The 27,192-nt window shown below is 40.3% G+C and overlaps 4 protein-coding genes across 4 annotated transcripts; 1 reads left to right on the forward strand and 3 right to left on the reverse strand.

Annotated features, from left to right (window-relative positions):
- Nucleotides 1-104: 104 nt before the first annotated feature.
- LOC116711542 (B-cell receptor CD22-like) lies at nt 105-5,708 on the reverse strand. The gene is given in 9 exon segments (XM_032550873.1): nt 105-2,864; nt 3,089-3,128; nt 3,251-3,322; nt 3,805-4,072; nt 4,149-4,167; nt 4,169-4,449; nt 4,706-5,089; nt 5,213-5,278; nt 5,546-5,708. Coding segments are annotated over 9 exon segments (1,437 nt in total). The 5' UTR covers nt 5,622-5,708; the 3' UTR covers nt 105-2,633.
- A 2,494-nt stretch (nt 5,709-8,202) lies between these two features.
- fen1 (flap structure-specific endonuclease 1) lies at nt 8,203-12,293 on the reverse strand. Its single transcript, XM_032550890.1, is given in 13 exon segments — nt 8,203-8,506; nt 8,676-8,790; nt 9,101-9,252; nt 9,979-10,023; nt 10,025-10,111; nt 10,195-10,261; nt 10,381-10,517; nt 10,732-10,841; nt 10,996-11,059; nt 11,241-11,343; nt 11,479-11,581; nt 11,761-11,855; nt 12,192-12,293. Coding segments are annotated over 12 exon segments (1,143 nt in total). The 5' UTR covers nt 11,843-11,855; nt 12,192-12,293; the 3' UTR covers nt 8,203-8,428.
- Nucleotides 12,294-12,400: 107 nt separating this feature from the next.
- Nucleotides 12,401-21,645, forward strand: tm9sf1 (transmembrane 9 superfamily member 1). The gene is made up of 10 exons (XM_032550869.1): nt 12,401-12,558; nt 12,629-12,878; nt 15,224-15,435; nt 16,388-16,519; nt 16,601-16,723; nt 16,819-17,177; nt 17,815-17,969; nt 18,204-18,389; nt 19,687-19,960; nt 20,561-21,645. Exons 3-10 carry the CDS (start codon nt 15,274-15,276, stop codon nt 20,952-20,954), a joined length of 1,785 nt encoding a protein of 594 aa, XP_032406760.1. The 5' UTR covers nt 12,401-12,558; nt 12,629-12,878; nt 15,224-15,273; the 3' UTR covers nt 20,955-21,645.
- On the reverse strand, nt 21,541-25,481 carry LOC116711552 (NK1 transcription factor-related protein 1). The gene is given in 6 exon segments (XM_075074321.1): nt 21,541-23,163; nt 23,417-23,560; nt 23,641-23,848; nt 23,850-24,015; nt 24,844-24,907; nt 24,909-25,481. Coding segments are annotated over 6 exon segments (1,245 nt in total). The 5' UTR covers nt 25,224-25,481; the 3' UTR covers nt 21,541-22,815.
- Between the last annotated feature and the right edge of the window lie 1,711 nt (nt 25,482-27,192).

A 27,192-nucleotide genomic window follows, 5' to 3' on the forward strand; every position in this document is an offset into this window, starting at 1 on the left:
AGGGCCATTTCTTTTGTCTACTCTTCAAAATGAAAATGCAAGGGAACATAAAGCCAGCCCAAAGTCCAGCGGGGGTCAGGGAAGGGCAACAATAGCATAGGCTCTTTGAAAAATCATCATATTTATTGCAATCTTAACAACATGTAAAAAACAAAAGCATGATTAGCATGCTAATGTTTACTTGAGGGAAAGTAAACATTAGCACTCAAAATGTTGGCACAAATGTAACGCTATAGAATCCTAGGTCTGTATCACACTCCTCATAAATACAGTTCATTATTAGGACTTTGTTTCCTCATTTTAATCCCCATTTAAAATCTGTTGTCTTTGAGAGCCTTAATTTTCCACCACCAAATAAAGACAAATGCAACTCTCAAAGTTACAAATGGACCCAGGTTTATTTTGGAGCTCCTAAATAAACCTGGACTACAAACACATTATGTATTCATGTTTTCTTGCAAGGTTGTGGTGGGTTGAAAGATCAAGCCTCCTTTTTACGTCATTCACTCTCACACATATAGTAGACTTGTGGTGAAGTTGAAATAGACATTGGTAGCCCTCCTACAGTATAAGGTTGACACCTAATACATTTTTACATTCGTGTCCTTGTCAATAAGCTCTCTGGAAAAAGGGAAGTTTCACAATTTGTGAACGAAGACTGATAGATGGTTGAAGAAAACATTTCCCACAGGACATTGACATAAACAGTCCTATTTTCACTTCTTGTCTGCTTAAAATGAGAAACAGAAACACCAGTGACCAACTTCGTTAATTTTTATTTTAATTTGAAACCACACAACCAACGTAGGTTTGAGGCAGACACGAACTGCATTCAGTTTCAAGTTTCAGGCTCGTGTTTTGAGATAAAATAGCAAGATATTTTATCTTTTATCTTCAGCAAACTGAAAACCAGGCTCAAAGCCCACAAAAACAACATTTTCTGGTTTTTTGTGTAATTATTTTAGCTTAAAGTTACATTCCTTCCCCTGCTTGGTTTACAGCTTTATTTGGAAATTCTTCATCGATTCATTTGGTTTTTGCGTCTCACATCTAATTCAAATTCATGACACTAGATTTCAGTTTTCTAATAACTTTCCTAACATTATTTTCCAGTTCCCTTTTTCCGATGCTTTTGGCTCTAATGTAAAGACTAGGCAGAGCCCTCTACTTGGTCAGAAAACAGCATAAAAGTCTAATTTTCTATTATGTTTTCAATGAAATGCAAAGGAAATCAGGTTTTACCTTTACGTTTGTGACTGTAAGACACATTTTTCTACACTTAAGCAAATGAATTATAACCTTCTATGGTATTTGTTATGTTCACCTACTTCTAATTTGCTTAGTTTTATTCCATAACAGATGTTTAACTACAGGTTTAAAAAAAAGAATCAGTGCAAACTAAGCTAAATACTGTCAGGGACTAAGAAAACTGACCCAAAATCAGACAATCAACTTATTTCACACAAAGAGGATTCTGACAACTCTAAGATCACCATAGTCATGCGCTGAAACAAAATGACAAAATAAAGTTTGTTCTATTTAAACCTTTTAATTATATTTTGCGAGGAAGACAAGAGAAGAGGTAATGGAAACTTCCTCAGAACCCAAACCTGCCTCCCGTTTCCTGTATGAATATGGAAATCTGCAGCTAAAACCATATCCATTTTAAAGGCTTTTGAGTTAAAGTTAAATGTATTTAATCCAACGGCTGCTATTTTTTTTGCATCCGTTACAAATACAAATCTTTTATCAAAGTAGACATTTGTTTTAAAGTTATTTTATTACAACAACTGCCAGATGTTTCATTTTTTCCTTCTTTCACGCAAATAAATCTAATATTTCAAGCATTAAATAATGACAGTCTTAGCCACTAGGTACCATACCTACTTGCATCTCTTGAGCAATATTTTTTCTTGTTGTTTAAATTTAAGTGAAAATCTATTTACAGCATAAATCAATTATGACTCATTTGTGACTGGTTCATTCATTAGTACATGATCTGTGAATATGTGGCCATTGCAAGCACGGAGTCACTTTTCTCCCTTCAAAATCAAAGTTGTCCATTTTAGAGCAAGTATTTCCCCTATAACCTTCCTTGCGCGGGTTTCTCTGAAAGGTGCTCTGGATAAGAGAGCGTCGTTAGAAGTGGACCCGCATAACACGATCGGAAAATTGACAGAGATTGCATGAAAAGACAGAAGTCCGATAAAGTTGAAGTTGAGGCGCTTGGACATAATGACATTTCATTTTGAGGAAAAAGGAAAGACGAAAGCGTGGAGATGGAAGCATGTGGTTGCTTTGCTGAAGGAGGGAGTGGTGCGCTTCAAAAAAAAAAAAAGATGGCTTCATGAGAAAGGAACAATTTGTGGAAATATTGAAGCAACATCTCAACACATCAACCAGGAAGTTAAACCTTGGGCATAAATGTGTCGTCTACCTGGACAATAAACCTAAGCGTACGTCTAAATCGGTGCTTTTGAGGCCCTTCACAATAGTTTGCTTTCCACAAATGGCAAACTACTGTGAATAGTTTGTGGAAGGAAACCCGAAACATACAGTTTAAGATGAAAACAACTGTCTGCGTTTGAACAGTTTAGAGAAAAAGTCAAACATATCTGTGAGACGACGTTTCGCTAGGTGAAATGTGGGTTGACTGGTTTCGTCTTCACCTGAGCGTAGAGGCCGTCCACCGATTCAGTCCTGTTGCCAGTTCTGCGCACTTTCACCTCTGAATACATAACATTCTGCTGATCCGTCTCGTCTCGGGCTGTTTTAAGCGACGGTCTCATCGCAGAGAAGTCGATGTCTCCATAATGGATGTCCTGGTTTTCTTCGGTGCTGGTAGGCTCTTGGAAACCCGAATTCTGGAAAAAAAAAAAAAAAAAAAAGAGAGAGCAAAACGCAGCCGTTGATTCAGCTGAATTCGCTTTTCCATTTTCCCCCCTCATCTTAGGGTTTAACAGAGATACAGTCAAAACAATTTATTAATTTAGCACACAGAAACCGAAAATATAGATGTTTACCAATACCTTGAAAGATAAACATAAAAACGTGGGGTTTTTTTGACAGGATGCTTGTATTTTCTCACCTGAGACTGACGTAAAGCTGAATGTTTAAACTTCAAGCGCCTAGAAAAAACAGAAGTGTTGGCTCAACATTTCCAAAGTAAATCCATCACAAAGACCTCATTTCTGAATTCTTCCAAGTGACTTTTTCTAAGTCACACAGTTGGATTATAGATTGTGCTTACCAAAGAATGTAAGCACCACAGATCACAACGATGATCGCAATAAATCCCCCAGCAGCAGCTCCCCAAAATGTTACCTGTTTTTATCCCTAAAATAACAAAAACAGCAGCACAACTTAAATGAGATTTCGCAATCAATGTTTCTAGAAATACGAGAATGGATTCTACACTGAAGGCCTGCTGAAACAACGAAAAAAACCTTTCACATTCTCACATAGATTACTTATTATCTCATTTTCAAAAAATCTCCCGCTCTTCCATTCTTGTTTTCAATTTGGTTTGAAGTTTATTTTCATTTGTAGCCAATAAATCAACTGCACTGTTTTTTCAAATGTTTTTTGTTTTTAAACTAAACTTCATAATATTGTATCCCAGTCTTATTTATTAAAACAAACCTAAAATATAATTTATTTGTAAATACTGTAGTATTTCTTCCGCTACTATTTATAAATATATGTGGAGGCATTTGGACATTAAGAACATACGTAACATAAGTAAGGGTTTAGTTTTGGAGCACTTTAACATCATATATCAACATAATTAACATAAAGGAATTACCGTGGTCTTTTAAATGACTCGGTGTAGATGTCTGACTCCCCAGAATATTTTCTGCCTCACAGTAATAACTTCCCAAATCTGTCATGTTGGTCATATGGAGTCTGTAAACCGGCCCCACAGACACTTTAGTGGCTCCATCTTTGCTGTTCCTGAACCAGGTGAAGCTGGGTGGAGGTTTGGCTCTGCTGGAGCAGCTCAGCTCCACCCTGCTACCTGCTGACACCAAACCTGATGGACTGATGGATGCTGAGGTGTCTTTAGGAGAATCTGAGGAAAATGAGACACACATGAACTTTATTGATCAGAAACAGCTGAACCATGACCTGCTGACAGGATCACTTACATGAAACACTGAGAGTCACATTCTGTCTCTGCTGTCTTGATTCCTCCAATCACAGGATATCTGGCAGAACAGCTGATGTTGTATCCATCATGTGTGTCTGACAGAGTGATGTTCTTCTGGATTTTAGTTGTAAAGGTTCCATCTGTGTTTTTCTCTGTTTGTCTGAGAGAGTCTTGTTGGAGATTCCAGGTGAGTTCAGGAGGTGATTGTGGACAGGGAGTGAAAGCTGAGCAGGTTATAGTGACAGACTGATGCTCCTTCAGGTCAGAGGGAAGATTAATGCTGGGACGCTGAGGAGAATCTGGGGTTTAAAATCAAATAAACATGTCAAAGTATCCATTATTTAAACTATTTCTGCCGATTTTCACTTTTGAGCACTGAGCGTTTCCTCTCTTTCTCAGTCACTCAGTCTAAATAAATCTCCTAGTACCACTTTTAACCTAATTGCTCAGAATCTTATAAAACTATGACACAGTCATTAGACGGATGTATATCTAAAATAAAAATCACAATTGGCATGAAGTTCACATTTTGTTCAACAATTCAAAACTTCTCACCTCTGACTGTTAAGCGAAATCCACTGCAGGAAGCTGTTGCCTGGAACTGCGTACGTTCAATTCTGAAGAAGTACGTGTCTGAATGTTCCCTCGTTAAGCTCCGAAACACAGTTGTGCAGTTTTGCCTCTCCAGGTTTCCCGTAATTTCCAGCGGATACGTTTTGATCGACCCACTGCTGTTGAAAATCACATTTCTTGAGAATTCTTTAAACCTAGAATCTGATTTGATCCACACCCCAAAGTTTTGCCCCGAGAAGCTTGCTCTTTCTTTAGCAGAAAAGTGGCATGGGACTTGTAGACACGATCCACTCAGTGCTTCCAGATTTTCTGGCGTTGTGATGAACAGGACTGGATTCTTAATGGACTCACAATCATCCGCAGCGCCTGCATTGTCAGCAAAGTACACACTCGGCTTCAACACAAATATAACTTTTTAGGCATATACTAGCATATTTAGCATTAATTTTTCTTAATGTGTTTTGCAATGATAATTGTTGAAAAGCTTACCCGAGACAAACTGAAAAGTTAGTAAGGAAGAGATGATTGCCAAACTGAAACACATCCGGGAAGCTGCTGATTTGCAAACAAACAGAAACAATTAGAGAAGTGACTTGATTTCACTCTATGCTAAATAGTTTTACTTCTTTATAGCAAATGTATTTGGGTTTTTTAGTACAATCATTTCTGTAAAATCTGCGAGATCAGAGTTGGAGCTTTTTTATGGAAGGTGACGTAAAACTAAAACATCAGCAGATGCAGTAACCACAATGAAAAAAATGTTTCACATCCAAAAATTAAACGTTTAATTAATAAAAAAGTTAATAGAAAAGTTTTTCTTACCGGACCAACACACAAGAAGTCCTTTCTTTACGCAGTGAATTGATTTAAATGTTAGCTGTATTTTAAAGGACTTCATTTCTTGTTGTTGCTGGACAGAAAGGGTAGAGAAGCAAGAGGAAGCTCCTTTAAGGAAAGACCAATTGAAATGGTTGCACAGTTGCAAACCATCACATGACGCCTCTCGGTAAAATGTTATTTTGCGCAACATCCTGCCGGAAAGAAAATCCAGTGTTAAATCATTTGTTTCAGGGCACCGACCCGCCCCTCCGGCTTTATTCAGCATCCCACTCGTTAAAGCAACACCCTTAAGTTTGCTTTTTCACATTTGATCATATCACAAATGCAAGCCTTCTTTTTTTTTAGACAAGGATTTAACATGAAGATGATGAGAAATTATAATTTTTCAAAAATGTTTTGCAGACAAAATCTAAGGGTGGACTTTCATTCATAGTCGATACTTTCCGACTCAATGCTATGAAGACGAAACTACATTTTGCTGTATTTTGAGGTACATCTTTAGAAAGCGTGACTGTCGATGGGATACTTTAATTTTTTGTCTCACCAGTTTTCTCTGGATTTAGAATTGGACTTTGACTGGGCCATTGTTTAGCAGACTTTCGGGCTCAGTTGGCTTCCCATCAGTTTCTGTGTCACTGCTGAAGAAAAATCTCCACAGCATGACAGAGGAATTTGTTATATCCAATTCTGGTTTCATCTCACCAGAGCATCTTCTTCCATATGCATCTCTACACACTTTTCTTCTGGCGATGCTTGCCGCGCTTCCGTTGATGTACCAGTAGTGGTCGTTTCAGCAAATTGTTGCTTCTGAGCTCTGGATCTCTGCAGCTCCTCAACAGTTGCCATGGGCTGGTTTGGTTAGTTTGAAGCGTCCCAGGTCATTGAACGACGCTGAATAAGACGGTCAAAGGTTGGGATACAGTTTTACAACAAACAACAGAGGACTTCACAGAACAGTCGGATTTCTCTAGGAAAATTAATTTGCAGACAAAATGTACAACGTGATTGACTTCTGAAGGCAACAACTTGCATTATGGTTCTCAAAGCTGGTCATATTTTCAAAGCTTTTGTCTCGTCTCAAATATACTTCCTCTCAGTCTTGTTGCATTCTCCAATTTTCTGGACTATGGAATTTTACTCTCTTCTTAACCTTCTTTGATTTCTCCAGTGCCTTCAACACCATCCAGCCTCTGCTGCTGGGTGAGAAGCTGCGGAGGATGGGTGTCAACGACTCAGTGATCTCCTGGGTTACTGACTACTTGACAGGCAGGCCACAGTTTATCCGTCTGGGCAGTGTCCTGTCTGGTGTGGTGGTCAGTGACGTAGGAGCTCCACAGGGAACTGTGCTTTCTCCCTTTCTCTTCACCTTGTACACCACTGATCTCCAGTACAACTCTGAGTCATGTCACCTACAGAAGTTTTCTGATGACTCAGCGGTTGTCGGGTGTATAGGGGATAGAGGGGAGGGGGAGTTTGTGACATTGGTGGACGGCTTTGTGGAGTGGTCTGACCAGAATCACCTGAGGCTCAACATTAATAAGACCAGAGAGATGGTGATTGACTTCAGAAGGAAGAAGACATCTTCACAGCCACTGAAGATCAAAGGGGAAGTGGTGGAGGAGGTGGAGGATTACAAATACCTGGGAGTTGTAATCGGCAACAGACTGGACTGGGCATCTAACACTGACGCTGTGTGCAAGAAGGGGATGAGCAGACTCTATTTTTTAAGGAAGCTGAGATCCTTCAATGTGTGCAGCAAGATGTTGGAGACCTTCTATCACAGTGTTGTTGCCAGTGCCATCTTCTTTGCTGCTGTGTGTTGGGGAAGCAGCATCAGAGCCAGCGACTCTAATAGACTGGACAAAATCATCAGGAAAGCTGGCTCTGTACTGGGACTAAGGCTGGAGTCCCTGGAAACTGTGGTGGAGAGGAAGACACTGAAGAAGGTTCTGTCTATTATGGACAATAAACTGCACCCTCTCCACCACATAGTGGACAGACAGCGGAGCACCTTCTCACATAGGTTGCTCCAGCTCTGCTGTCGTAGGGACAGATACAGGAAATCCTTCCTGCCACATGCCATCTCACTGTACAATAAACGCTAAATCATTGTTCTGCACTAATCAGTCCGATTTTGCACAACTGCACTGTGGCACACTTGCTGTACATACTGTATATTTACATATACATATCTGCATTTTTTGTTAATCTTTGCAAGGACTGCTCTTAAGTTGTTTTTTATATTAACACCATTTTATATTTTTACAATTTATAGCATTTTATATTTTATTTTATCCACAACTACTACTCAGTGGTGGTTGTTGTGTGTCTTGTCTCTATGCTGTAACTGCGAAGTAATTTCCCTGCTGGGATGAATAAAGTAATTCTATTCTATTCTATTCTAAATGTAACCAATAAAAATATAAGGGGAAGAGAACATTTTTCAGTTCAAATAAGTAATATTTCTGTGAGTCCATGTGAACCAAGTCCTCCCTGTCCAGTCATTTCCCTCCACTACTTCTGTAAATGATGCAAAACATATTTGAAGATGAACCAGCAAGTTTTACTTCCACTTATTTTTAAGTAATCAGTCCATATTTTAAGTGTTAATAAAAATTAATCAAAAGTCAGGCGACAGCTTTCACTACAAAATAAGATTTTTATTTCAAGCATGTTACTAAACCCATTCAGCACCTTAAAATACAGCCAGCTTGGATTGTGGTTGGTCATAAACAAAAAATATTTTAATGAAATAATGACTGAACTAAAGCTCTTTCTGTGCAGCATTTTCCTCATGAAAAAATGAATAGTTCTTATTTAATATGTTGCATACATAGCAGTAACATCAAGTGATCAGAGTTCAGTCTATTTGCCCTTCCTAAATTTGCCTGGAGTTGCTCCAGTTTTCTGTTTTTTCTTTGCAGATCCTTTGGTCTCCGGTTCCTAAGAAAACAGAAATAAAACAGGAAATACTTAATATTTTTCTAGTTGATTAGCATGTAACCGAGTCTCCAAAAAACAAGATGTAAACATGAGGAACCACAAATAACGTCCATTTAAAAATAACATTTGAAATAACCATTGGGCTAGCGGTCCGCTGAAGTCTGCATACCTTCCTTTTTGAGGAGAGTGAACCAGTGACGGAAAAGAAAGAGTCCAGTCTTCCCTGTGTGCTACCTTGTCTGCTCTTCATCATCTTTTTACAGCCGTTACGGATCCTGTCCTCACTGAAAACACACAAAAATGACTCAGAACTTAAAATGAATACTGCTGTATGCAGGTAATCAGGGAGAAATAAGACCAATTTAACTGGCTTAAGTGACAAGTGCACAATATCCTTCAACAATGGCTACAAGGAATGTAAAGCAACTGCATTTAAAAGCGGCCAACAGCGGAGACTAGTGGATTAACGATGTAAAAGCAGATCATCGAGCAAACGCCACAATAACCAATCACTCTAGCATCATATGAGAAATGCGTGCAAAAAAAAAAAAAAAAAAGGTTTAAAAATCCAGAATGATTCTCCATTCAGCTCACCTGAATTGTTTCTCACTGCACATGAATTGGATCAGAGCCTCCTCATCAGGCTCCCTCCACTTCAGGTCCACTGTGGAGGAGTCCACCACCTCTGGCTTCAAAAACAAATTCCTCGCTTCTTTGTACAGCCAGTCCTCTGGGGCCGGATGCCTTCTGCAAAAAAGGTGAACAAAACGCACACGAAAACAAAAAAAATTACATTCACTGCCTGGTTGGACAGCAATTAATTTATTTATTGTCTCGTAAAAAGATGCATTGGGGTGACCCAAAACATGTCATGAAGCCGAAAGATGAGGGAGCTAAAAGTCCAGACATTATTCAAAATACATGATTTTTTAAATATTTGACTACGTAAATGTTTCCACTGACTCAACTGACATTGTGAATGGTTAGATAAATGTATAATGGGAAATCAAGTAAACATGTTTCTATAAAGTTCTTTCAAACAGCTATTTTTAATAGTAAAATGAAACATGGAGAAATTGTGGAAAGCAACTGTTCAGTACTGATAGACTAATCTCCATTCTGAGTTTTACAGGAGTTCAGAAAAGGTATTTTTCATTCAAAATGCATTCATGCATTCAAATAAAATGTACAAAAAAACTAAAGTAAGCATGAGGTGTGATTTTTATCATCTGCAAGACATATTTTGTCTCAACTTTTTGTAATCTTTATGCATCCTTGTTGGTGTTTTAAAAAAAAAAATAAACAAATTAAAACAAAACATTTCTCTAAGTCCTGCAACTTAACATGCATCGCTTGTAAAAAATGTGTAGATGTATCTCACACTCTCTGGTTGTAAATTTTTGCTTGCTTCCACTTGTTCCACACATAACACGAAACGAATCTCAGTAAGAGAAAAAAATTATTTAACTTACATTTGTATCAATGTTTTCCAGGATTTCCTCTATGGAGCCGTGCTTGCCGGATCAGGTCGATGGCTCGCTTGGGACCGATTCCCTTGATGGTGCCGCAGTAGTCACACCCCAGCAGAATACAAAGGTCTATGAACTGGAAGAAATAAATACTGATAGTTGAGTCCTGTGCTACACAGATAATAAGCATTTACTGTTTTGGGAACAGTATCAACCCACCTGCTCACTGGTCAGACCGATGTCCTGCAGGATGCGATTAAAGTGAAATTCCTGGACAGGAAGTTTCCTGCAGCAAAAAAAAAGGCATTTAAAAATTAAATATATAAGCACTCAACATAAACAGGAAGCTCGTTTTTGTCTTTATAACATTATTAAGAAAGAACAGAAATAAATAAAGGTGTGTACTTTGCTTCACTGGCAGTGAGGTGTCTTAGCAAGACATTCGTCCCAAAGGTCAGTCCGTCCATATCCTCCGTTGCCGTAGCAAAGACCTTCCCTTCTTTAACCAGAGCAGCACAGCTGGCTTCAGCCTCACACGGAGCCTAAAAAACAAACAAACAAAAAAAAAATCACGTAGCACATTTATTTACGCATATTTATTTATTTCTCCAGTAGCAATTGGTTTTTAAAAAATATATTCAAGAACTGTAAATCTGCAAATTCACCGTAGAGCCAAGATGCACAAAAAAATTCTTTCAATTCTTTTCAATTTTTAAAAGGTCAGCAGTAGAGAAGTAAAGCAGCTTTTAATGCTACCTCGATATAAGGCACTCCCATCAAGGTCAGTAGCTTCTTGCAATCATCGTTATGCTGCTTGGTGACTTTCACGAGTCGCTTGGAGAACTTGTCAATATTCTCTTGTTCACCTGGTTTGAGGAAATAATAATAATTTTAAAAAAATAAGCATGGAAAAAAAAACAGGACTCATATTCAATATTCTTTTAATTTCCACATTAGTGAGGGGAAAAGAAAGGATGCAAAGTTTTGTTACTAAAATAATAATTTTTATTTTTTTTTTACCCAATTCCTGAGCTTTGGCAAGCATTTTCTCAGCTTCTGCTCTCCTCTCCCCTCTCTTCTCCAGCTAAACAAAGAAAACATTGGTGGAAAAATGAAGACGATATTAATACTAGGTCTAAGCATTGGACTGTCATTTGCCATTTCAACAAAGTTATGCCATGGCTTTAAAAATTCATAGGTTTAAACTCAGGCCGATGTACTCTGTGACCTCTTATCAGCTCGTGCCCGACAGAGTCCATACAAACCTCAGCTGACTTGAGCTGTGGAGGTTTCCCATCAAACACATACACCGGCTTGATCCCGTTCTCCAACATGCGGATTGTGCGGTAGAACATTCCCATCAAGTGGCTAGAAAAAGGGAAAGTCACAAACCTCTTTAGTTCATGCAGTGGGGGTAGGCTACTGCTCTTTAAAAAAAAAAACACTAGTGTATCCTAATGCATACTGCAAATATGGCCAGAAATCAAATCATTTATGCTGAACCTTGTAGTCTCTCCGTCTTCACTCTGCAGAACGTTCCCATCCTGTCGGACAGCAATCAGGAACTGGTAGATGCACATGGAGGCATCAATAGCAATTTTCCTGCCTACGAAAAGCAATTGAAACATTAAGATTACTTTATATTTAATGTCACTGTATGGTTAAAAATAATAAGTTTAATAACACGACTGACATAAGCTTCATTCCAACAATGACTAAACGTGTATTTGCGTTTCTTGTGACCTTACTAATGTAAATGTAGAAAAAGTAATTTGTTAGAATTACCGAAGTAGTTTTTGATGTCCTGTTCTTTGATGGCACCGGGGGCATGATCGGCTATTAGCTTGGCCAGTCCGTGAATTCCCATTGCGAGATGCTATCTGAAAAATAATGCTAATGCTTTTAGAAACGTGCAGCGATAACAGCGGGAAGTGTGCTTACAATTACACATTAACACTCTGCAGCGAGGGGTCCAGATAAGTCCTTGTATCACAGAAAACATATAAATATGTAGGACGAGTTAGCACACATCAAGTTACTGCAGACCACCTTAAAGTCGATGTTTTACTTTGCTAACATGGTGTTGCTAAAGTAGCTTCGGTTAATTAAAGCGCTTCAAGTATGAAATATAATAATCATAGTGAACGTCTACATGCTGCTCTGAGGTTGTATTTTGCTGTAAAGGTCAATAGTTTTCATTGTTTACTCAGACTCACCTGTTAGCCTAGTTTACCCACTTGAGCGCCAGAAACTGCGATAGTTTCGCGGGAAATGAATTAGGAGGCATTACTAATCAAAACGTCGAGCATATCAGCGTCACGGAATCAGGGAGACGTGCGCATCGTTACGCCTGGTGCGATTAAACTGGTCTGAGCTTCAATACGGAAGCCCAACAGGGACACCGGATTGGTTCATTGAGGTTGAAGGAAATCCGGTCCATACAGAAGACAGTGAATACGTTGTGCTATCAGCTCCAAACGCTTTAATCCCACTTTTGGTGTTTTGTCATGTGGGGAACAGAAGTTATAATGATTTAAAGGAAGGAAAAACATTACAGCTGTTAAAATAACGATAACATTACAGGTGTGTACTTCGTGTTTCTCCGCCCTCCCCGGAAAACTGAAGCGAGTCGTCATTATTTTTATTTCTTTAGGTGACGTGTAGTCGGAGCCCGTTTTCTTCTTCCACTTCTGTCAGTAAAAGTACCGAGTGTCCAGATATAAGCGGAGGGGATCGTTTTGACGCACCTCATCCAGGATGTCCCCGGGGTTCGGCTGCAGCGTTAGGGCTTCTCGGTGAGCGTTGTCGGAGCCGAGCGGACCGTCAGGGCCTGGAGTCCGAGGAATCCGGCGACCAGACTGGTTTAGTTGGTTCTGCAGCATCGGGACGGAGGTGTCAGGACGGTGAGGCTCGCAGATCACAGTTTAGCAACTTGACTAAGACATTTTCAATCATTGTAAATCATGTCTGCTTTAGAACGAAAATCTCCATGTGTATTGTTTTTAAAATGTCTAGGTATATGTAAAGGGGTAAAAAAAACAAACTAATCGAGGTTAAGTTTCTTTAAAGGTACTTAGCAAATTTTCTGTGAAGTCGACCAAACCCACTTTAGTTATAGTTTTTCACCGATGGAACAGCATTATTGTAATTTTTTTTTGTTATTTATGTTTCTGTCATTTTCTATTTAATCAACATAAAAACCTAACCTCGCAAAGACATGAATCCAGTCACGCTTTCCTCCAGTGACATCACCTGAGGCATACACTGACAGATTGGTTCTTTTAAGTGCTTCCATTGATATTTTGGGGGGGTTTATCGTTATTTGCATGTTTTCCACCTTCAAAGAGATAATTTCCTCTTTGAAAAAGAAACCAAAAAACATGAAGATGCTGTACTTCTTCAAAAACAATTAAGAAGTACAGCATCACTCGCCGCTTTCACAGACAATGATTACAAGGGCAGTCAGATTTATAATTAACCCATCCTAGCAGTTGGACACGCCATGTATGCACCTGGAGTTGCAATCACTGTCATTGTAGTGCTATAAAGATGGTAGGTGTTTGTTTCTGATAGCAGGTTGCTGTATTAGGTTGCTAGCCTTATTATTAAAGATGACGCCAGCTAAAAACCTGCATGAGCCAAAATTTGTCAAGAATCCAATCAAAGAGAAAAGTTCCAACAGGTAGTAGAAACAGATTCGTACTGTCAATGTCAGTCTTTTGCTTTCGCTTCCACCACCGTATCGATCACAGCTTGGGGGTTGTCACTGTCAAATTGGCTCAGACAAGAAGAAATCTAAGAATCTACATGTAAAGCTGTTAGTAATCCACAGCCAGCCGGTCAGCTTGAAACCTGTACAGCTTGTGTTGCAATCAACCTGAATAAACAGCTGAGACTCGCGTGGAAATGCCATGAAACCCAAGCTAGTTTTGGGATGGTGGAAGACCTCTGTGAATAGTTCAAATGCTTAAGGACCAGCTTATGTGTTATTCATAATATAATCCAATATCAGTGTCTTTGTCTGCATTTAGTTTTTACAACATGATCACTAAAGTTGGCCTTCGTAGGAGTGTATGCAAACAGAATTATGGAGATGCAAATCAGATGTGGAAATAAGCCCTGAATTTTTTTTACTTTCACTGCACCTGTCACTTTTATACACAAGGCATCCATGTTTAATGTTGAAATCAGGATTTGCAAAGGAAGCTTTTCCTTTCCCAGTCAAATTTCTAACTTCAGCACCTTTTTTGTTAAAATTCTTAGCATACAAATTTGGAAATTTCCTCTTTTGAGTAAAAAAGGAACCAAGAGATGCCACTCTTGAAGGCTAAAAATGTTATTTTTATGTCACGTTTGCTGGTTGTTGTTGTTTTTTTTATAACATCACAAACAGGCTGGAAAGAGTCCAGGACTTGTGCAGTAGTTTTTAAAAATGTTGGTAGTTGGAAAATTGGGTTTGTACTAAATAGATAATTAATAATAATAATAATATATTTTTTTTAAAAACACAGAGTTATCTTGTTATGTTTTCAGCCAAAATACCTTCATATGCTCTCAAATTCTTCCAAAGATCTTAAATGGACTGAGACAGCAGTTACTGTCATAAAATTCTGCTTTGCAAATAAGTCCAAAGAGGAAACACTTCACATAGTGGGTTCTCAAGTGATAACATTATATAGCGGCAATAATTATCCTTCAGTCCCTTTTTCCACAGCCGACCTAACAAGCTAGTTACGCCTGTCTGCTTTTCTTTTGTACTCGTAACTCATAGTAAACGTACACACAGGTTTATTGTACAAAGAATGACATTCTAATGCCTGATTTAATTCATGCATTTTGAATATAATAGTTCCAAAGCCTTACCTTTACCATAACATGAGGTTTTCCACTTAAAATTCCACTGCAGGTTTATAAAAAGCCCAGAAGACGTGTTTTTTAAGGCTGTATGAAACTGAAGTCTGCATTCCGCCCAGTGAATCTGATGAGATTGCTTGAAAGCCACAACACACACACACGTACACACACACACGCGCACACACACACACTTTATTGAGAGCAGCATCTCTCAGTAAAGCAGGCCCTGTGAACTGTTAAAGGTCAGTTTCCAAAAGTTTCCTGTTTATTGCTTATTGTCTTAACCGATGTTAAAACCCCAAATGAGTGAAAAGGCTGACGTAACGTTAGGAACGGTGTGCTAGAAGGGAGAGATTTTCAACACATGCAGACAAACTGTTCGTCTCTGCTGCAGGTGTTGCACGCGGTGGAACTGGATAGCTCCCGGGCGGCTACAGGAGGACGATGGCAGTGCTCTGCTTCTTGATCCTGGGCTTGTTCTCAGGCTGGGCAGCGAGCTACAAGAAGGGAGACAATGTGACTCTTTATGTCAACAAAGTGGGCCCTTACCATAATCCTCAGGAGACGTATCACTACTACACTCTGCCTGTTTGCAGACCAGATAAGGTCAGTCCTCGCTGCTGTGACACTGCAGAAACAATAGGTCCCAAGAGAAAATTAAGTCCGTTTTTGACTGCTATATTTATTCATTTGTAAGATGTTACATTTCCATCGTGACAGCATGATTATAAAAAAAGATTTGTATCCCTGTTTATAGCTTGGTTTGCTATAAACATGGTGTCTGCACATCCTTTAAAAGTTTTAAAAAGTCCTGAGTTCATGTATCTAAAGTTAAGGTCCTTAAAATGTCTTGAATTTGTTTTGTGTTTTTTTAAAGTAAATTGACCTTAAATGCATTTATCACAAATCTTAAATTTTATCTTGTCTATTTTATGATTTTTTTTTTTCCTTGTGAAACCATTTCATCAGGCAAATGTTTGAGTCACACACAGACATCCACATTATTTGTGACTCTAGACCAGTGAGGCTACCAGTAACTCACTGCTAGCATACCCTTGCTAACTAGCTTTGCATCTGGCATGGGCACGTTTAGATTTATCACCAGGTGGCTGGATTAAGTTCATGCATATATCGGTCTTAAATTTCATTTGTAATGGTCTGAAAAAAGTCTTAAAAAGTCTTACATTTGAGTTTTTGAAACCCTGATAGAATTGAATAAAATGTATTTTAAGATCTTTCAAAGCTTTCATGTACGATACTAACTCAAGTTGCAAAAAAGATATTAAAGATATAATATCTTTATCTTTTATAATATAACAGATACTGTATGTGTCCTGTGTTCTGAGTAGATATTAAGAAAAGATTACTTTTGTCCACTTATTGTAGGTTTTCTCAAAAAGTCTAACAGCTCTAAAGTAGGGTCAATAAGAGTTTACGCTCACTCAAATAGTTTGTGTTAATAAATTGTATGTTCTGTTTTGAGCTCATTGCTCCCTTTCACTACCCACGTTGGCTTTTTGCTGGTGTCCATCTCATCATGAAGCCTCTTCTTCTTCAGGTGCACCACAAGTCCCTGAGTTTGGGCGAAGTGCTGGACGGTGACAGAATGGCTGAGTCTTTATATGTCATCCCCTTCCAAGAAAACGTGGACAAAAAAACTCTCTGCAAGCTCACGCTGTCGGAAAAACAGGTAATATTTGAAATGACTCATTTTAAATGAAAGGTTTTGCGCTTTTTGCTTATAAAAGCCGCTCTGTTTTATGTGCCTCAGGTGGACGAGCTTCGTGAAGCTATCGAGGAGCTGTATTACTTTGAATTTGTCCTGGATGATATTCCAATCTGGGGCTTTGTGGGATACATCGAAGAGAGCGGCTTCCTGCCTCACAGCCACAAGGTGAAGAGAGAAACCGTAGATTTGTTTTTTAGTGACTGTGCCGTCTGTCTGCCTCCTTACCTTTCATCTCCTCTTGTTCCCCTTTCCTCCGTCAGGTGGGCTTGTGGACTCACCTAGACTTCAACATCGAGTACAACGGCGACTCCGTGATCTTTGCCAATGTCTCAGTGAAGGACGTCAAGCCCTTTCCCCTGGAGGAGGGGGCGGGAGCAGCAGTGGCCGGGGTCGGCGTGGGCGGAGGCAGCATGACGGTCACGCACACCTACAGCGTCCACTGGTACAAGTCCAGCCTGCCTTCCGCCCGGAGAGCCGAGCGCCTTAGAGATTACTCGTTCTTCCCGAAAACACTGGAGATCCACTGGTTGTCCATCATCAACTCGCTGGTGCTGGTGGTGCTGCTGCTGGGCTTCGTCATTATCATCCTGATGCGGGTCCTTAAAAATGACTTTGCCAGGTAAGTTAGCAAAAAACACCTCAGTCATTCACAGTTCTGTTAAAAACCTGGTGCACACGGTTTTGGTTTCGCTGTTTCTGGTGAGTTTAGCATTGAGGTTTTGCACGACGTCAAGGAAAAATTGGATTATAGTGATCATTTTCTTTTCTGCTCCATGTTTGGTGTTTTTTAGTGCTCTAAAGAGTGATCTGCATGCATAAGAAGTTAATTTCCACAAACAAATGGTGGTGTGTTTTTTTTTATTAACTGCATATAAAGGGAGACAGAGTACATACATCACAAACAAATGTTAGTGATTGGGGAAAATCTGAAAGGAAGCTATCTTTTTTAAATATCCAAGAGTCCAGACCCTCTGTATGAAGCTAAGCGCAGAACAAGGAAATGGATTTTACCAGCTTTGTCCTGTCAAGACTAATTTTATTTTAAAAATCGATCAGCAATCTTCCCGCTGAAATATGTGATTCTTATCAAGGACAAAACACCATTTGAAGTATTAACCATCTTTGAACAGTGTAAAATTTATTTCAGCTGCTTCCTGTGCATCTCTTTCTTCGTCACCATCTTGAATGCAGTTGTGAAGCTCACAGAAGACACACTTGCCTGTTCTGTGTTTTAAAAAAATGCCCTTTTATTTCAGGTACAATGTGGAAGAGGAGGGCGGCTGCGACGATTTGGATCAAGGAGACAACGGCTGGAAAATCATACACACTGATGTTTTCAGATTCCCGCCGTTTAAAAGCCTTTTGTGCGCCGTTCTCGGAGTTGGAGCTCAGTTCTTAACTCTCGCCACAGGTGAGCCTTCAGTCTCACGTCGACATGCGCTATAGAATAAACAACCAATCGCAGGCGACACAAGACTGTTCGAAAGAAAAATACCCCTGTTCAAGTTCGAAAACGAAGCTCCAATCACCGGTTACAACAGTTTGTATAAAGGAAGCATGATACAGAGAAACGAGAACCTTAACAAATGTGTGGCAAAGGTAACACTGATGTAATAGCTCTTTTGTCTCTCTCTTTTTACTTCAGCCATTATCGTCATGGCATTGCTGGGAATGTTCAACATACACCGGCACGGGGCCATCAACTCGGCCGCCATCGTGCTGTACGCGCTCACCAGCTGCGTGTCCGGCTACGTCTCTTGCAGTTTCTACACGCAGATCAACGGGCAGCGCTGGGTGTGGAACATCATCCTCACATCATCTCTTTTCTCAGGTGAGGTCGCCACAGGCTCAACGCTTCAGGTTCAAATCATTTTGTTTGAGATTTACTACGCAAGTCTAACTAGCCAAGAGATTTTAAATGTACATGACCAGTTTTATACACATAGCTTATATCAGGCAGGTTTAATAATATTTTTTTTAAAAAGCATCAGACAATTTTATTAAAAGTAGAAAGTCTTTTTGTGTTGAAAGGCTACTTGGTTCTAGTTTTTAGGCCGGTACTGTAAACTTTATTTTTAGGGGGAAAGGAATGTGCAAACTCGTACCTTTTTTTTTTTTTTTGGCTGGGGAGAATGCTGGAAATGATAGTGATTCATATGTTTATGATTTTAACCTGAGCTGTGAGGTCAAACAGGACACACTGAATGTCGTGAGTGGATGCTGAGGTCTCCGGTACAGTACTGAGATATTTAAATGAATGAAACCGATGCCAGTGAAGTCTGTGCTGTACTATGTTGTACAGCGTAAATAGCAGTCTGAATCCATGATGTTTGGGTTGTTTTGATGACTCCAAAATAAATGCAATTTCAATAAATAAAAGAAATTTAAATCAACACTTTTTGGTGACTTTGCGGCTGGTAAATTTGCAGAGCGCAGCAACATGTGAGAGAGGAACGGCATTATGTTACTCTGCGATAAAACTCTTCTGCACTGATACTGGGGCATTGGGCTACATAAGAGAACATGTTAGGAATAAGAAACTGTCACTTTTTAATACTCTGATATAATGTGACACCAGTAACTGACCCACCCTTACACCAATCAGAATAGAGTAAGGCATATCAGATGTAAAGTAAACATTCCCTCTGGCAGTGTTCAGCTGACTTTATGAGCCATTATACCTTTTTGTTGCACATGTTTGGGATGAGCAGACTTCAGCTGGTTTGCAGTGAAAGCTGCAGAAGAGTTGATGGTTTTTATTCCTTCCTAATTCGACTTTCTTGCAAAGGCTGCAAATGTTAGGGTTGAATAGGTCTAATCCAGTCAGCAGATTCTAAAGTTTGCAGCTTACCATCTAAATGAAGAAGCGGATCTAACAATTATGGCAATCAAGAAAGGAAGATTATGAAGAGTAAAAGTAATTTATCTAATTTGCTTGTAAGTTATTAGCAGTACTAGAATTTGCATCACTTTGTTCAAGTTAATGAAATATGCCGCCAGCATGCTCGGCCTGCGACATTCAATCTCATATTAATGACTTTTTGATTATTGACGACGCTCTGGGGCGCCGTTGCATGAAATGGAAATCAGTAGATGCATTTTATTGACTTGGTCACGCATTCCCGCAGCGCCGCTCTTCTTCACTTGGAGCGTAGTGAACTCGGTCCACTGGTGGAGCGGCTCCACGCAGGCTCTGCCGGCCACCACCGTGCTCCTGCTGCTGGCCGCCTGGGTGCTGGTGGGCTTCCCCCTGAGCGTCATCGGCGGCATCGTGGGGAAGAACCGAGCCGGCAGCTTCCAGGCACCGTGCCGCACCCGCAACATCCCCCGGCAGATCCCGCCGCAGCCCTGGTACAAACACACCATCGTGCACATGGCCATTGGTGGCTTCCTGCCTTTCAGGTGAGCTCTGGGTTTGCTGACAAGAGGTGCATCTTTAGACATTTGGAAGCTTTAGTGCTTTACTTCAGATTGGATTAAAAAGTGATTTTTCATAGGTTGCTTAGAATTTGCATTTACAGCGCCTTGCCAAAGAATTAGGGTAAAAAAAAAGAAGATGGTTTTCTAGCATCTTTGTATGGATGTAGCTAACAATTATTATACTAATTGATTTTTCTATCAATGATTGTGATGAGTAATTGTTTAATCGGATTAAAAATAGGGCATTGTGCAGATTTTTCATTTAAGCATTAATGTCTATATCCAATTTTAGAAATACATTAAAATATGCAAATAAACAAATAATTAAATCTCTTTTTTTAAAATAAGAAAAATATTATTTTCCTGCCTAAAATCCTTTAGTATACCTTTGATCATCTGTAGCAAAAGATGCTATAAAAAAATCACTTTATATATAAAGTATATAATATGTAAAAAATTCAAACCCACAAAACATATTTGTGGGTTTGAAGCCCTGAAGGCAACACACGTGTTTTACCAAAATGTACGAAGTCTTAAACTTTGAAAGATTGTTTAATAATTTCCTGAAACTGCTCCCCTCAGTGCCATCTCAGTAGAACTCTACTACATCTTCGCCACCGTTTGGGGCAGAGAACACTACACCCTGTACGGCATCCTGCTCTGCGTCTTCGCCATCTTGCTCTCGGTGGGCGCCTGCATCTCCGTCGCCCTGACCTACTTCCTCCTGTCGGGCGAGGACTACAGGTGGTGGTGGCGGAGCGTGCTGAGCACCGGATCCACGGGCCTCTTCATCTTCGTCTACTCCGTCTTCTACTACCGCAACCGCTCCTCCATGAGCGGCCTGGTGCAAAGCTCCGAGTTCTTCGGATACTCGCTTCTGACGGCGCTGGTGTTCACGCTGATGCTGGGCAGCGTGTCGTTCTGGGCCTCTCTGGCGTTCATTCGCTACATCTACCGCAGCCTGAAGATGGATTAAACTCGAGACGGCCCGAAGACAGACCTTCTGAGCAAACATATCGACGGTCTTCGGTGTTTTCTGTGACTCCACGTCTCCTGTTGTGTTAATGGGAGAAGAAATAGGGGCCTTGGACTTCCCATGAAGGGTTAGTAATGAACTCAAATAGTTTTTTCGGCTGAACAAGGGAAACTTGGTGCATCACTGGGCAGATGAAGGGACATGTTAAGGTGTGGGATTTAGCAAGAAAGCAAGTTATTTCACTTCAAACGGATGATTGCTCTTAGATAGCATTATGAATACAACATGCGACATCTGATGCAGCACGCTGGACCTTCTGGTACTTATTACATGGTATATTAACAATGGGTTTTGACCAAAATCTTATTTGCTGCATCTGCTGGCTATTAAAAGTTCTAGTACATCAATAATATAATGTAGAATTGATTATGCAGCAGTGCAAGTGATACTTGCAGTGAATATTCCCAAACCCATTAGGGGAAAAAAAAAAAAAGTCTATTCAGATGTTTTGCACCGAGTCTGAAGTTGTTTTTGTCCTGACAGAGGATGGAAGAAACAATGCCTTGTAGATTTAAGGAGTTTTTGCTAATTGTTGGTGAAGGGGAAGCAATATTGTAATTGTATTCTATGGTCACCATCAACTTTGGTTCTGATGTAAATACTTTTTTCAATAAAGTGCTTTTTAATACAACGCAAGCAAAGATTTCTGCAGTTTTCCATACTCGTCTGGTGAATGCGTGGAGGTTGCAGCTTTCTTCCATTTGAACATGTTTCACAGATTGCAACATCTAACTTAAAAAAAAAAAAAAAAAAAAAAAAAGAGTCAAGTATCTGATGTCACATCTCAAATTTTATTCTGCTTTTCCAAATCAGGCTTAAATATGCCACAATTGAACCTTACCAATGCAGCCCAAGTGCTGCATGGTAAGGCTGCACAATATCATTGCAATGTCAGTCGGTGGAACAATCAGTTCAAAAAGGCTACTTCCCTCTCATTCCCTTGCATTTTACAAGCCAATGTAATATTTAGCTTGTTGTACAGAGTATTTTCCCAAAATGCAGAATGTGATGGAAGCACATAAGAAAACTACACATTTTAACAGAAGTCACAATATCACTTTATAATGTGCAGTGATAAGGGAAATAAAAAATAAAAAAAAGATGAAGAAAAAAAATAAGTCATCATTCCCTTACAACTGCCATAGTTGTAAAAACATTCAATGGAATCACACTTAAAATTAGCCCTGGGCAATACGGCTTGCTTTCGTTTTCATAACTTCCTTTGGAAGTTGAAGTGAATTCAAACTCCATATGAATGCAAAGCTGTAAAACCAGATGGTGGGTACTGTTTGAGCCAGCATCACTCTGATCTACAAAATCCAAATGGAGTTAAAAAAAAAAAAAAATTTCAAATCTTTAATCTTCAACAGATAAATGATCAAAATCAATTTGTCTCCAGCACTCTCTAAAAGATTTTAAACTGTAGAAACTTAGCCATACATCGACACAAAAATGACAAGACAACACTTGTAAATTGTACCTGCATTTCTTTTTAAAAAAAACGCATTTACAAAATTGTGCATGTCAAGTATGTTACTTTGCATCACAGTGAACCTTTTGCTCAAAGTGCGTCCAAACTGGACGCATCTGCTGTGACGAAGCATTCAAAACACACATAAAATAGTTGCATATAAAAATAAAACAAAGAGGAAAAAAGAAAAAAATAGTACATTGAAATCAGATACAGAACAATGCAGTCTGCTTAAAATCACATTTCACTACAAAATGAGGTGAGCAACTTTGAAAATCACCATCAACATCTCATTGAATCACTAATGGTTTCCGTAACTACCCGCACTAGCTACTGGTTTCCATTATGCATTACAGCTGTGTTTAGGGAGCTGTCTACAGGCTCCCCCTCTTTGCTTTCAAAGCGTGCAGCATGCATGTAGGCGTTTGAGTTGAACGTGTTGGGGCTGTAATCAAAGGGGCCACCCCCTTGTGGTACAGCCCACCTAGCATTATGGGGCTGGTTTGAGACACTGGCCTGGGACGCATTAGTGGACCAAGGTGGATAACCAGCGGATCCAGGTGTGCTGCCCACAGCAGCAAGATAGTAGGCCAGATTTGGTGGGGTCTTCTTGAAAGCTGCCTCCATCGCGTGCTGGTTGTAATGCTCCCTGAACTGGGGCCGACCATCTCCTTGATACTGCAAAAGAAACAAAAATGTGACAAATTAGTTATTTGACTTTACAACCGGCATGTACCGGTTGGGTGGTATAGTGTTGCATCTCGCCTTTGAGGCCGTAACCATAACTGTGGTTAGGCCTCCATTATGGATGCGTTTTTCTGTGTCCGGATCGCTATTCCTCTGTTATCTCTTAACAGAAAACTCGTACTGGACACCTAACAGAAATAGAGTTCCTAGTACACTCTTTTTGTAAACCATTAAAGTCACTTACAGGTGGGATGTGTGAGGCCATGTTGGACAAGACCGGTCTGTGAGTGGAAGTGTCCTTGTGGATGGCATAGCGCTCTGACACCCAGCTGGTATCCTTCTGATGCCTCCTGAGCTTCATCCTCCGGTTCTGAAACCAGGTCTTCACCTGCAAACCGGGATCACAACCATTTCAAAGTGTGCAAAACGACACCATCCTGTGCCCATCATTCACTGATCATGTCTCACCTGTTTATAGGTCAGTCCAGTCATGTCTGCCAGGTTCTTCATCTCAGCTGGAGTGAGGTAACGCTGAACACTGAAGCGATGGACGAGAGCATTCATCTGACTCTCTGTAAAGGCTGCCCGGCTCTTCACTTTAGGATTAGCTGCAGTAAGGGTGCTGGGCTTCTGTGGGTCAGGAAGGGGGGCAGGGGATTGAGTTGTTCCCGTCCCGTCCGAGTGTGGCCAAGTTTTGGGAGTCCTCCATGAAAGAGCTGGAAACATCCTCATTGCCATCCAGGTTTGTGATGACGGGCTCCTCATCAACCTCCTTCTCAACCCAGGTAGTGGGGTCCACCTGAGGAAGACTTCCTTCACGGCTGCTGACAGAGCTCCAAGAATCTAAATGAGAAGGAATAAAGTTATTAGTAAAATAAATGTTAATACACCTCTTAGTTCATAGTTTAGTGCACCAAGAACTAACTTGATGCTGTCCATGTGACTCGCCAAATAAACATCTAGAGCAGGGGTCTCAAACTCCAGTCCTCGAGGGCCCCAGTTCTGCAGTTTTTAGATGTGCCACAAGGAACAAAACACTGGAACGAATTGACTTAATGACCTCCTCCTTGTGTAGATCAGTTCTCCAGAGCCTTAATGACCTAATTATTCTATTCAGGTGTTGTGCAGCAGAGGCACATCTAAAAGTTGCAGGACTGCGGCCCTCAAGGACTGGAGTTTGAGACCCCTGATCTAGATGGTAATCCTTATAACAATTTTAGACTCGCTCAGACTGATTGGCAAGGTTGAATAATAAAATGAATTTTGAAAAATACAAACATTACACGTCGTTTCCTTTTTAAAAAAAACAAAAAAAAAAACAACTTAAATTATTAAGTCATTCAACTATACATAGAAAATTGCAGACAATTACTTTTTTTTTATCTAAAATTGTCAATCATTTATTTATTGAATTGTTTAGTTCTGGCACTAAACAGACTCGGTCGCTAGGCGGCGCTACTTTGTGTTCCACACGCTTGGTGGCGCCATATTTGGAGACCTCAAAACCAAGATGGAAACAAACTTCGCCTCCTCTTTAAAGCTCGAGAGAGAAATTCACACGTTTGTTGCAGGAAACGTGAGTATTTGAACTGAATGCTGACTTAAAGGCGGACTACGTAGAAGTAAAAAACATGTTTAAAATTTGCTGTACGTTTAAAAGGTACAACTTACCAGGTGAAGTGTGCGCTTCAGAGTCGCTGACCGAGTCGCTCCTGGCTCGCTTCGCCTCACTCCCCTCCGTCTCCATAGGCCTCAGCTAGGTGGTCCGCCTGGGTGCCACCGAGGTACACGAGTCCGGCACCCTGATAACTTTCCGTCACGGTCTCGGGGCTGCGCGGCGGGGACTCTTTCCCGTTCATGGTGGCAATCGGAGCGACGGCGGCGCAAAGGTTCTGCGGCGCCTCGCCGTTGTAGTCCGGGACTCCGCTGTCGTCCCAGGCAGGCAGGTTTCCATGATTCTGCTCGGGTACCGTCTGGTACACGAGACTGTAGGCGTAGGTATGATAAGACGGGTTGTAGTTGTAAGTTACCTGCGTCTTCCACTCTGCCATTTTTCTCTGGGAAAATCGCGGGTCGCGACTTAAAACGTTGCGGGTAAAAGAAGGACGCCGCCAACCATCAGAAAAACATCTGAGCCAAACGGAGTCGTGCGTACGGAAGCGCAGCTGTTCAGTCTGTTTATAAGGTGTGTGGGTGTGGACACGGGTGTAGGCGGGGTGCCCTTCTTTCAACCAATCACATTTGTTTATCCGTCGGTCTCATGCAGGGTTAGTGATTTTTATTTGTTACTGAGTTTATTTGTTTTTAAATTCTCTCTGCATCTTCTCCTTGGACGCCCAAACAGTTAAAAATATTAGTAATATTTTCCCAACAGCCTCGCCTTTTTTAAGCACAAATATTCTAAAGAAATGTACTTTTATCATATCGATTTGTTTATGCACGTGTATTTGAACTGATTTTAGTCTTATTTTTGTGTGAAAATATTATTTGAAATACAAATACAACGCCAAAAGCCAAACACAGTTCTGTGTGGCATTTAGTTGCAACAGTTGCAGTCTTCAAAGCTATTGTGTTGTGTGTGAGCCCTTATACTTTTTGTCCAGAGCAGCTGATTCTGTGTTAACACAGGACAAATTTCTAAAATTAATGGTATTAATCCGTCTGCCAAATTGACTAGCTAAAACGTTAGTGTTGTGAAATAGCTGCTCTTTGGACTACATACGTTTTAGCATTTTTTTTTTTTTGCACCAAGTGATACATGAGAGACAAACAAACAAATTACTGACATTGTGAATCTTTTTAATATCTTTGGTCCATACTTCTTTATTTTCTTAGTAGTTTTAGACTCGAATGAGAAAACTAAATCCATTATTCCGAGACTCGATGGATGCTGTTTGAGTCAGCGTTCTCTTTGTGACTGAGAAAACTGAAATTCACAATGCCTTCCTGTGGTGTTCATAGCCCATTACCTTTTCACATTTTCTTGCACACACTTTAATGTGGTTTGTCAACTTTTTTATATGATGGGCCCGCACAGAAGAAAATAGTGTGTTTTTGTTTCTTTATTTCTTACAAATGAGATTCTGAAAGGTATATTATGCCTTTTTATTCAGCCCAGTAACTCTGATTCTGATTCGACGAGCTAAGCAGAAGACTTGAGAACCTGGGCCGTGGTGCATCTTTTTAGCAAGACATGGACCCTAAACATACATTTAAATTGCTGCTTTGTGTTGGTTTATCACCTAAATCCCAATGAAATATACTCTTAGCTAGAAAGGGACAAAATATAAAAAAGGATGTGAATACTTTTGGAAGGCAAGCGAATTGCCTGCAGATTTTATCCTGAGGCATAAATCCGAGATGGACGCCTAAGATGGATGAAGGGAGGCAGCCACTAAACTGCAGCTACAGTCCTGGACTTGATTATGCTACTTCCTACCTCTTCGTCTCCAAGTCTATTCACAAAGATGATTCAGATTGGGTTGTACATTGCCTTCTAAAGGTTGTTTTTCGTCTGCCTCAGTGTCAGTTGACATGGTAATGATTCAGTTAGTGGTGAAATGAGTGAGAAGAGTGAACCTAATGGGGGACATTAGCATTCCTAACTGATCTCTGGCAGGGTAGGCCTTGTTCCTCTGATGTTGTAGGAGCCAACATCATTGGGAGGGTCACGGGAGGGTCAGCTGACAGTGGTGGGGGGGGGGTGAGCGGACAGGTGTGGGCAACAACATCATTGGTATGTATGAGTGGATTACAGCCTGGCTGCTGATGGCTGGACAAACAGGTTTTGAAGTGTGGAGGAGGAGTTCTAGGAATTGTTGCACTGAAATTGGTAGATTTTTACAGATGCACAATTGCATTGTTTTGTTGGGAGTTCATTCATTTTGTCTCTGTGCTCCACCAGGTCCGATTACCAGTTACCAGGGCCCCGACCAGAACCCCTAAGTGTAAATTACCTTGAGAAATAATGAGATTTAATGCCGAAGAATGATCAAATGTTACAAGCCGTACATGTCATAC

This window comes from Xiphophorus hellerii, chromosome 21 (genome assembly GCF_003331165.1).
Source record: "Xiphophorus hellerii strain 12219 chromosome 21, Xiphophorus_hellerii-4.1, whole genome shotgun sequence".
NCBI classification, from domain to species: Eukaryota; Metazoa; Chordata; class Actinopteri; order Cyprinodontiformes; family Poeciliidae; genus Xiphophorus; species Xiphophorus hellerii.